Source organism: Arachis stenosperma, chromosome 3 (genome assembly GCF_014773155.1).
Source record: "Arachis stenosperma cultivar V10309 chromosome 3, arast.V10309.gnm1.PFL2, whole genome shotgun sequence".
In the NCBI taxonomy this organism is placed as follows: domain Eukaryota; kingdom Viridiplantae; phylum Streptophyta; class Magnoliopsida; order Fabales; family Fabaceae; genus Arachis; species Arachis stenosperma.
Window position 1 is genome coordinate 83,404,172 of NC_080379.1, and position 11,368 is coordinate 83,415,539.

Genomic DNA, 11,368 nt, shown 5'->3' on the forward strand with positions numbered 1-11,368 from the left:
AAATTGGGGTTTGGATGGGTATTGTGACATTTAACCTTACCAACACTTTGATTTGGAAATACATATGGTATAATCAGTGACCAAACTTCATCTCTTCCCATGAGCAATTAAATCAAGGAATTGGGAAATTGTTCAAGTTTAGAGAGATTGGATTGCCAAGGAATTGGGATTCAATCACTTAAGATTGCCAAGGAGATCAATGAATGCATTGATTGAGGAAGAGATGAAAATGAACTTGATCCGGAGAATACAATACCTCCTGAACCCAATGAACTCCCCATTTCTGATCTTACCCATTCTCTTTATTTTCTGTTATTTACTTTCATGCTAATCATCTCCATTTCTCATTTAAGATTCTGCACTTTATTTTCTGTCGTTTATTTTCCGCCATTTAATTTTTTGCAATTCACCATCCACTTTCTGCTTAGCTCAACTAGAGCATTCTTCCAATTAAAATTGCTTGACCAATCAATCCTTGTGGGATTCGACCTCACTCTATTGTGAGTTTTTACTTGACGACAATTCGGTATACTTGCCGAGGGAGATTTGTTGAGAGACAAATTCCCATGCATCAAGTTTATGGTGCCGTTGGTGGGGATTGATTTTGAATGAACAATGATTAAGTTGGAAGATCACTAGATTAAGCATTTTTTTCTTTTGTTCATTTTGTTTAAGCTGTTTACTTTCAGTTATAGTTACTTCTTCCCTATCATTATCTCCCCTTTTATTTTCCCGCATTATTTACAATTCTGTTCACTAACCCACTAACTGTTTGACAATTTGCACCACTCACACTAACTACCACTTTAACCATTATAATTTCTGTAATTTCTTTCTTGCTGTGAGCTGTGCAGGTTGTATGACAGGGAGAAGAGGGGGGACCTCAACATCCTTTGATTCTGAACCTGAGATGACTCTCCATAGAAAAAAGAGGGAAGCAAGAGGAAAAAGAGTTGTCGGAGCAGAGAAAGAGGAGGAATTCTTTGAAACAATCATGGAGGATAACCATGAAGGAGAAACTCATAACCATGCCAGAGATGGCCATGTGAATCATGCTGAGCTAGGAAGAAGGGTTCTAGGATCTTACATCAACCCAGACCCAGGCAACTGTGGAAGCAACATCCAAAAGCCAACCATACATGCTAACAATTTTGAGCTAAAACCCCAACTCATCACCCTTGTTCAGAACAACTGTTCATTCGGAGGAGGTGCCCAAGAAGACCCAAATAAACATTTAACCACCTTCCTAAGGATCTGTGACACTGTGAAGTCTAATAGCATCCACCCAGATGTTTACAGATTGCTCTTGTTCCCCTTTTCACTCAGGGACAAGGCGTCTAAATGGTTGGAGTCTTTCCCAAAGGAAAGTTTGACAGCATGGGAAGATATAGTGAATAAATTCTTGGCAAGATTCTACCCTCCTCAATGGATCAACAGGCTGAGAGCTGAGGTACAAACTTTCAGGCAACAAGATGGTGAGACTCTCTACGAAGCATAGGAGAGGTTTAAGGATTTGACAAGAAGGTGCCCACCGGACATGTTCAATGAATGGGTACAGCTGCATATTCTCTATGAGGGACTCTCGTATGAATCGAAGAAGGCAGTAGACCACTCATCCGGAGGATCTTTGAACAAGAAGAAAACCATTGAAGAAGCCATAGATGTCATTGAGACTGTAGCTGAGAATGACTACTTCTATGCTTCTGAGAGGAGCAACACTCGAGGTGTAATGGAACTGAACCATGTTGATGCACTACTAGCTCATAACAAGATGATTGCCAAGCAACTAGCTGACCTCACAAAGCAAATGGAGAAGAACCAAGTTGCAGCAATCACCACACAACCATCAACCCAAGAAGGAGTAAACACAGAGGAAGGAGGTGAATGGGAGCAAGCCAACTATGTTGGTAGCTCACCAAGGCAAAATCATGATCCATACTCCAAAACTTACAATCCAGGATGGAAGAATCACCCCAACATTGGGTGGGGAAACCAACAAGAACAAGGCCAAGACTAGAGACGTCAAAATCACAATCCTAACAACCATGCTGTCCACCAATATTCATCACAAAGATCATATCAACACCCATATCAGAACCAGCATGATCACCCTCACTCTTATAACCCAAACCCACCATCATACTCTGAGGATAGACTCTCTAGAATTGAAACCTTACTTGAAGGTTTATGCAAGGAAGTCAAAGATAGCAAGGCATTCCAAGAAGAAGTGAGATCTAATATGCAAAATCAAGATGCGGCCATTAAGAAACTCGAAGCACAAATTGGCTACCTGTTCAAACAAATCCCTAGCCAAATCAATTGCCGTAACATTAATCCAAACCCAAGGGAGGAATGTCAAGCCATCACCCTCAGAAGTGGGAAAGAATTGAAGGAGACTTCCAAGACACCATCAACAGAGAATTCAGACAAAAGGGAAATAGAACAAAAAGAAGATCAAGTCATCCCTCCTAATACACATCGAGAAGAAGAGGTGCTGAGGTCATATCCTCCAAAAGCCCCATATCCTCAGCAATTGAAGAAGAAGGAAGATGATAGCCAATTTTCAAGATTCTTGGAAATCTTCAAAAGGTTACAAATCAACATACCCTTTGCAGAAGCAATAGAGAAAATGCCGCTTTATGCTAAGTTTTTGAAGGAGTTGATGACTAAAAAGAGAAGCTGGAGAAACAACGAGACAGTGGTGTTAACCGAAGAATGTAGTGCCATTATTCAGCACAAGTTACCCCAAAAATTAAAAGATCCAGGGAGCTTCCAAATCCCTTGTATTATAGGGGAGATCACAGTGGAGAAGGCCCTGTGCGATCTAGGAGCCAGCATAAATCAGATGTCTTCGGCAATGATGAAAAGAATGAAGATTGAGGAAGCCAAACTGACTAGGATGGCCCTATAATTGGCAGACCGATCATTCAAATTTTCCCAGGGAATAGTGGAGGATTTGTTGGTAAAGGTGGGAGACTTTATTTTTCCAGTAGACTTTGTAGTGCTAGACATGGAGGAGGAAGTTAAAGCATCCATCATTTTGGGAAGGCCATTCTTAGCCACTGCCGGAGCCATTATTGACGTCCAGAAGGGTAAACTTACTCTTAGATTGCATGATGAGAAGATGATATTCAATGTGTTCAAGGCCGTGAGTTACCCACAAGACTCATTAGGAGAGTGTATGAGGTTGGATTTAATGCAAGCTATATTATAAGAAACTCTGGAGGAGGAAGAAATTGAGGAGCTAACAGAAGAAGATGAATCAACATTGAGCGAAGAGGTAGCAACAGCTGAGGTTTATAACTAGGGGACACTAGAAGGAAAGAATGAAAAGAAAGAAGCACCGAAACTTGAACTGAAGGAATTGCCACCGACCCTCAAATATGCATACCTGGGAGAAAATATAAGCTTTCCAGTAATCATAAACTCAGTTCTCAACCAAGAACAAGAGGAGGAATTACTCCAAGTGTTGCAAAAGCATAAGGATGCCATTGGGTGGACTCTGGCTGACTTGAAGGGGATTAGTTCAGCCATATGTATGCACACGATATTGCTGGAAGATGATTCTAAACCTTCCATTCAACCCCAAAGGAGATTAAATCCAGCCATGAAAGAGGTAGTGCAGAAGGAAGTCATGAAGTTGTGGCAAGCAGGGGTAATCTACCCAATCTCTAACAGCCCATGGGTGAGTCCCGTTCAAGTAGTTCCGAAGAAAGGAGGAATCACAGTGGTGCCTAACAAAAGGAATGAGCTTATACCTACAAGAACTGTCACGGGATAGAGAATGTGCATTGACTACAGAAAACTCAACGCATCCACGAGAAAAGATCACTTCTCACTCCCCTTTATGGATCAGATGCTGGAAAGACTTGCAGGACATACTTACTACTGCTTCCTAGATGGTTATTCAGGATATAACCAAATAGTGGTTGATCCAAGAGATCAGGAAAAAACATCATTTACCTGCCCATATGGAGTGTTTGCTTATAGGCGCATGCCATTTGGGCTATGCAATGCGCCTGCAACCTTTCAGCGCTGCATGCTTTTTATTTTCTCAGATATGGTAGAAAAGTTCATAGAAGTCTTCATGGACGACTTTTCAGCGTTTGGAGTTTCATTTCCTAATTGCCTGAATAACCTCGGCTTAGCGATGCCAAGAAACCAACTTGGTCCTGAACTGGGAAAAATGTCACTTCATGGTGACAGAAGGAATAGTTCTCGGTCATAAGGTTTCTAAACAAGGCATTGAGGTGGACAGAGCTAAAGTGGAACTAATTAAAAGATTACCTTCACCTAGTGATGTCAAGGCAATTAGAAGTTTTCTCGGGCATGCTGGCTTTTACAGAAGATTTATAAAAGACTTTTCAAAAATAGCCACGCCCCTGAGTAATTTTCTTGTGTCAGACACCCCTTTTGTATTTGACCAGGGATGCATGCTAGCATTTGAAAATTTGAAAAAGATACTATCCTCAGCCCCTATCATTGCCCCACCTGATTGGAACCTGCCATTTGAGCTAATGTGTGACGCATCAGACTTTGCAGTCGGAGCAGTGTTAGGGCAGAGAAAAGATAATTTGGTGCATGTCATATACTATGCCAGCAAAGTCCTTAATGACACCCAAAAAAATTATACCACCACTGAAAAGGAATTGTTGGCAGTGGTTTTTGCGTTTGACAAGTTTAGATCATACCTTATTGGATCTAAAGTTATTGTTTTCACTGATCACACAGCACTTAAGTATCTGTTTGCTAAGCAAGATTCAAAACTAAGATTGATAAGGTGGATTTTGTTGTTGCAGGAATTTAATATTGAAATCAGAGACAAGAAGGGAGTGGAGAACAAAGTGGCAGATCATCTGTCTAGAATCCCTTGTGAGAAAAGTAGCACACACGAAGCAAGTGTAAATGAGTTCTTTCCAGATGAACAATTAATGCTGGTTCACAAGGCACCCTGGTTTACAGACATTGCAAATTTCAAGGAAACTGGAGATCTACCCCCAGGAATCAACAGACACCAAAGAAGAAAACTCATTAATGATGCTAAGTATTTCGTGTGGGATGAGCCATATCTTTTCAAGAAGTGCTCAGATGGGATTCTTAGAAGGTGCATTTCAGAAGAAGAAGGATGAGAAGTCCTGTGGAATTGCCATGGCTCTTGCTATGGGGGTCACTTCGGAGGAGAAAGGACTGCAGCCAAGGTATTGCAGTGTGGGTTCTTCTGGCCCACTTTTTTCAAGGATGCAAAAGAGCTAGTAAGGGGCTGCAATGAGTGCCAAAGGGCTGGAAATCTACCCAAGAAAAATGAAATACCACAAAACTTCATCCTAGAGCTCGAATTGTTTGATGTGTGGGGAATCGATTTCATGGGACCCTTCCCAACTTCCTATTCAAACAAATACATCCTAGTAGCAGTAGATTATGTATCTAAGTGGGTGGAAGCTATTGCAACCCCAACAAATGACATCAAGGTGGTCATGAACTTTCTCAGGAAAAATATCTTTAGCCGTTTTGGAGTCCCACAAGCCCTTATCAGTGATAGAGGAACCCATTTTTGTAACAGACCTCTAGAAACCCTCCTCTTGAGATATGGGGTGAAACATAAGGTTGCTACACCTTATCACCCCCAAACAAGTGGGAAAAATGATATATCCAATAGAGAGTTAAAGAGGATCTTAGAAAAGATTGTGGGAGCATCTAGAAAGGAATGGTAAAAAAAACTGGATGACACTCTTTGGGCATACAGGACAGCCTTCAAAACACCAATAGGAATGTCCCCATATCAACTGGTATATGGAAAAGCATGTCATTTACCTCTGGAGTTGGAGCACAAAGCCTTTTGGGCTCTCAAATTGCTGAACCTTGATAGCATTGCTGCTAGTGAGAAAAGAATTCTGCAGTCACAAGAACTGGAGGAATTTAGGTCTCAAGCCTATGAAAACACCAAGATCTATAAGGAAAAAGCAAAGAGGAGGCATGACCTCAAACTGGCTCCAAGGAGTTTCGAAGAAGGGCAACAAGTACTCCTCTACAATTCCAAACTGAGGCTATTCCCTGGAAAACTCAAATCAAGGTGGTCAGGACACTTTCTTGTCACAAAAGTCTCACCTTATGGACACATAGAGATCAAGGAGAAAGATTCAAAGAGGACATTCACAGTGAATGGAAAAAGACTTAAACACTACCTAGGCAACACAGGGGAGGGCCCCAAACTGAAGTACCATCTCAACTAAGGAAGCAACTGTCGAACTAGCGACATTAAAAAAGCGCTTTGTTGGGAGGCAACCCAACCAGAGGTAATTTTCTCTTCCTAATAGTTTAATAAAAGGGTGAAGTGGCTTCTCTGTATTGCAAGGAGCTAAGTTTGGTGTTCCACACCATAGCAATCCAAAGGTGAATGTGTGATTCTAAGTTGGTACTCCATCAAGGAATGTGTTAAGGAACACATCTGAATCCTTGGATTGACTAGTTACTAGCTCCAACCAATCAGGAAACCACCTAACAATAGTTTAATGTCTGTTTTGTAGTCAATTGCTCAATAAAAGCACATGAGGTTCCTTGCATGAATTTAACCTATTTCAGTAGGCAGAAAACTGAGTTTGGTGTTCACACACCAATTGAATTCCAAGAACTTTTAAGCATACATGCAGGCTAACGAGATCTCAAGTGTTTGGGAGGACAAACAACTTCCACTCAAATCCTCTCAACAATTCAATCAACATCTTAAAACATCTACATCCAAAAGGGCAGGAAGGATGCTGAAGGAAAAGAAATAAGATATCAATAAGAGGTTGTATTGCACTAAACTCTGCTTCATTATAATGTTTAGAGTGGAAGTAGGAGTTCTCCCTTGTTCTCTACCTTTTCAAGCTTTAAATAAGGAAAATCATGTATGAAATAGAACATGCTTCCATAGTAGTTTAGGATTTTCAATTCTGCATTTAAGTTTTATTATTGTTAAAGTCTATGATTACTAGTTTGGTGTCCCTGGTTTTCAACTTCATCTTGCTTACTTGTATGTTTGTCCCTTAAACCAAATGAAAAGAAATGTTATGAAAAACAAGAGTGGAGTTATTTTGTAAAGTAAATTTTATATGTTTGTGGTAGGAAGGTTAGTAAGCTAAGTTGGTTCACCAAACAAGGAAAGAAGGCAAATATCTACCCTGAATCCTATGCTTGAAACACATCCATTGAGACTAACTAAATAATAAGATCCCAATAAAAAAAAGAAAGAGCAATAAAAGTGAAAAAGGAAAGAAACACAATAAGAAACAATACTAGGCACCAAGGGTTTAAGATGGAGGCTTGTGTCTGTGGTGTTCATGTATAAGGGATTTACTTGGATGAATAAGCTCTCAGGAGTGCCTTATCACTTGGTAACTTGGGTTAACTAACTCGGGATTATCAGCTGAAAGTCCACTATCAAGAGTAACCCTTGCTACAGAACACTTAGTAACCTAAAGAGGTGCTGGACACCAAGGTCTCAAGAAAGAAAAATAACAAACCATGTGCCTATGGTGTGTATGTATGAGGGAAAGAGACTTGAGGGAGTAAGTCCTTAGGTGTGTCTCAACACCTAGCACCTTGAACCAACTGGCTCGGGAGTGTTGACTGAAAGCTTATCATAAAGAGTCGCCCTCTTACAGAGCACTTAGCCAAAGGAAGAATGCAATAAATCTTGAGAAAACAAAAGAAGGAAGGATCAATAACTAGGAAGTCTCAGGAGATGTAAGTAAGCAAGTGTTCAAGGTATGATAAAGGTCTGAAACGTGGTAAAGGAATGAACCTAAGTTGCTATGCATGAAACTCCATAAAACTAAGGATTTAACTTCCACAATAATGATTTATTCCTCTTGCCTTTTCATTCATCATTCATGTTTCAGTACTTGCTTAGGGACAAGCAAGCTTTAAGTTTGGTGTTGTGATGCCAGGGCATCTAGGCCAGTTTCACTGACCTTTTCTTTTATGTTTTAAGGTAGTTTCATGCATTTTCTTAGGAAAAAAGTATGTTTTGGGTAAAATAACACTTACATCTTGATTTAGACAAATATTGTGAATTTTACATTATTTTCATGAGAATTATGCAAAGATTGAAGGTTAATATGGATGATGCATGATTTCATGACTTGGATTAGAACTTTGATGCACTTTATTTGTGTAATTTCAGGACAAAGGAAGCAAGGAAGAGCCACGTTAGCATCCACGTTAACCTAGTTAACGTAGGAACTAACGTGGAATAGGGATAAGTGTGCAACGTTAATGAGAAAAATGAACACCAGTAATGCCCTCGAAGCCATCATGAGCCTCGTTAATTGCCACGTTAACTTCATTAACATGGTAGTTAACGTGGAGATAAAAAAAGGACTCCAACGTTAGTGGTAATTGCAATCACCACTAACGCTCCAAGATGTGGCAATGAACCACGTTTAGAGCCACGTTAACTAAGTTAACGTGGACTCTAACGTGGAAGAGAGGAACAATGCCAACGTTAGTGACACTTACCTTTGTCACTAACGTTGGATCAAGCTTGCATTGCCCACGTTAGTGGTCACGTTAAGACCACTAACGTGAAAGTTAACGTGGAGTAAAATTGATGAGCCAACCTTAGTGACACTCACCTTTGTCACTAACTTTAGGATAGCATTCATAACCACGTTAAGAGCCATGTTAACTTAGTTAACGTGAGCTCTAACGTGAAGACTAGGGGCACAAGACAACGTTATTGGGAAAGGTGAGTCCCAATAACGCTTGCGAAGATAAGACATAACCACGTTAAGAGCCACGTTAACTTAGTTAACGTGAGCTCTAACGTGGGGGCTAGGGGCACAATGCAACGTTATTGGGAAAGGTGAGTCCCAATAATGCTTGCGAAGGTTTGTAAGGCAACGTTAGTGGTCACGTTAGTACCGCTAACGTTGGAGTTAACGTGGGCCATGTGGTGGGAACGTTAGTGAGAAAAGTGAGTGCCACTAACGTTCTCGAACCCATAATGTCACTCAGTGTTAATGCCACTAACGCTCCAAGCCAAAGTCCATGCTTACATCACTTTCTCTCTACAACTAAAGCTGAGCCCACTGAAGATTCCCAACTGCTTCAACTTAAGATCAAAGGCCCATATCCAAGACTTGCAGAATTGACTAGAAGACCAAGAAGAGTAGTATATAAGGGTAGTTTTAAACTAGAAAGGAGATTGGCACATTGGAGAAAACTACACTCTGTATATTTTACTTTTCTGCAACTTCTAGAGTTAGAATGTATCTTTCTTCTTCTTCATTTCCATTTTCCAGAGCTATGAACAACTAAACCCCTTTCATTGGGTTAGGGAGCTCTGTTGTAATTTGATGGATCAATCATAGTTTTCATTAATCTTCTTCTTTCTTTTCTCTTGATTTTACTAAAAAGCTTTCGATCTTCAGCTAATTGGATTGTTATCTTGGGAAAGAAACTCTCCATAATTGGATCTCCTCTGAGCCTTGGAAAAAGGGATGAGGAGATCATGCTAGAAATTCTTTCTCATGTTGGAACAAATTAGGGTTTGTATGGGTATTGTGACATTTAACCTTACCAACACTTTGAGTTGGAAATACATGTGGTATAATCAGTGACCAAACTTCATCTCTTCCCATGAGCAATTAAATCAAGGAATTGGAAAATTGTTCAAGTTTAGAGAGATTGGATTGCCAAGGAATTGGGATTCAATCACTTAAGATTTCCAAGGAGAACAATGAATGCATTGATTGAGGAAGAGATCAAAATGAACTTGATCCGGAGAATAGAATACCTCCTGAACCCAATGAACTCCCGATTTCTGATCTTACCAATTCTCTTTATTTTCTGTTATTTACTTTCATGCTAATCATCTCCATTTCTCATTTAAGATTCTGCACTTTATTTTCTGTCATTTATTTTCCCGCCATTTAATTTTCTACAATTCACCATCCACTTTCTGCTTAGCTCAACTAGAGCATTCTTCCAATTAAAATTGCTTGACCAATCAATCCCTGTGGGATTTGTCCTCACTCTATTGTAAGTTTTTACTTGACGACAATTCGGTATACTTGCCGTGGGAGATTTGTTGAGAGACAAATTCCCATGCATCAATGCGTTGCAGTGACGAAAAACCAGCATGGCAGATTTCTCCCCCAGCAATTTCTAGGCTATTTTTGACCCAGTTCTCGGCCCAGAAAACACATATTAGAGGCTATAAAGTGGGGGAATCCATTCATTCATAAGCATAGGCTGATAATTCACAATTTTTAGGTTTTAGATGTAGTTTCTAGAGAGAGAGAGGCTCTCTCCTCTCTCTTAGGATTTAAGATTAGGATTCCTCTTAAAGGTTAGGTTTACTTCTTCTTCATTCCAGGTTCAATGTTCCTTTACTTTAATTTCTCTTCTACTTTTATTTATTCTATTATTTTAGTTTGTTAATATTGGTTTATGAACTCCATGTTAGGATTTGAGTTTCTATTTAATATAATTTGAGGTATTTTAGATTTATGATTGCTTTCTTTTATTTATATAAATAATTTAGATTTTTCCCCTTTTGGCTTTGGTTGAGTAATTGGTGACACTCGAGTTATCAGACTCCTTTGTGATTGATAATTGGAATTTGCTTATTGGTTTGGATCCCTCTAACGCTAGTCTTTCTATAGGAGTTGACTAGGATTTGAGGAATCAAACTGATTAGTCCACCTAACTTTCCTTTATTTGGTAAAGGTTAACTAAGTGGAAACAATAAACAATTCCTATCGCCAGTGATAAGGATAACTAGGACAGAATTTTCAGTTCTCATACCTTGCCAAGAGTTTTATTAGTTATCCAAATTAATTTCTTGCAATTTACTTTTCCTGTTCCCTATTTCAAAAACCCAAAAATATACCTTTTTCCATAACCAATAATAAATCATACTTCCCTGCAATTCCTTGAGAGACGACCTGAGGTTTAAATACTTCGATTATAAATTTTATTGGGTTTGCTTTAGTGACAACCAAGTTTCTGTACAAAAGGATTTTCTGTTGGTTTAGAAACTATACTTACAATGTGACAATTTTTATGAAATTCTTTACCGGCAAAAGTCTTCTCGTCAGTGTGCAAAATTTACACTCGTACAACTGAACCGGCAAGTGCACCGAGTTGTCCAAGTAATATCTTAGGTGAGTGCGGGTCGAATCCCACGAGGATTGTCAGATTTAGCAATATGTGGTTATCCTACAGATCTTTGTCAGGCGAATAGAAGGATAGTAGTTGTTTGTTGTAGGTGCATAAACAAGCAAGAACAATCGAATGTATAGACAGTAATTAGCAGTGGTTAAGGCTTCAGAGATACTTCTTCTTCTGAATTAATACATCATACTCTCTACTTCAACGATGA

General features: G+C 39.5%; 1 protein-coding gene across 1 annotated transcript; it reads left to right on the forward strand.

Annotated features, from left to right (window-relative positions):
* Positions 1-5,148: 5,148 nt before the first annotated feature.
* LOC130966334 (uncharacterized) lies at positions 5,149-6,230 on the forward strand. Its single transcript, XM_057891123.1, has 2 exons — positions 5,149-5,198; positions 5,744-6,230. Exons 1-2 carry the CDS (start codon positions 5,149-5,151, stop codon positions 6,228-6,230), a joined length of 537 nt encoding a protein of 178 aa, XP_057747106.1.
* The last annotated feature ends 5,138 nt before the right edge of the window (positions 6,231-11,368 follow it).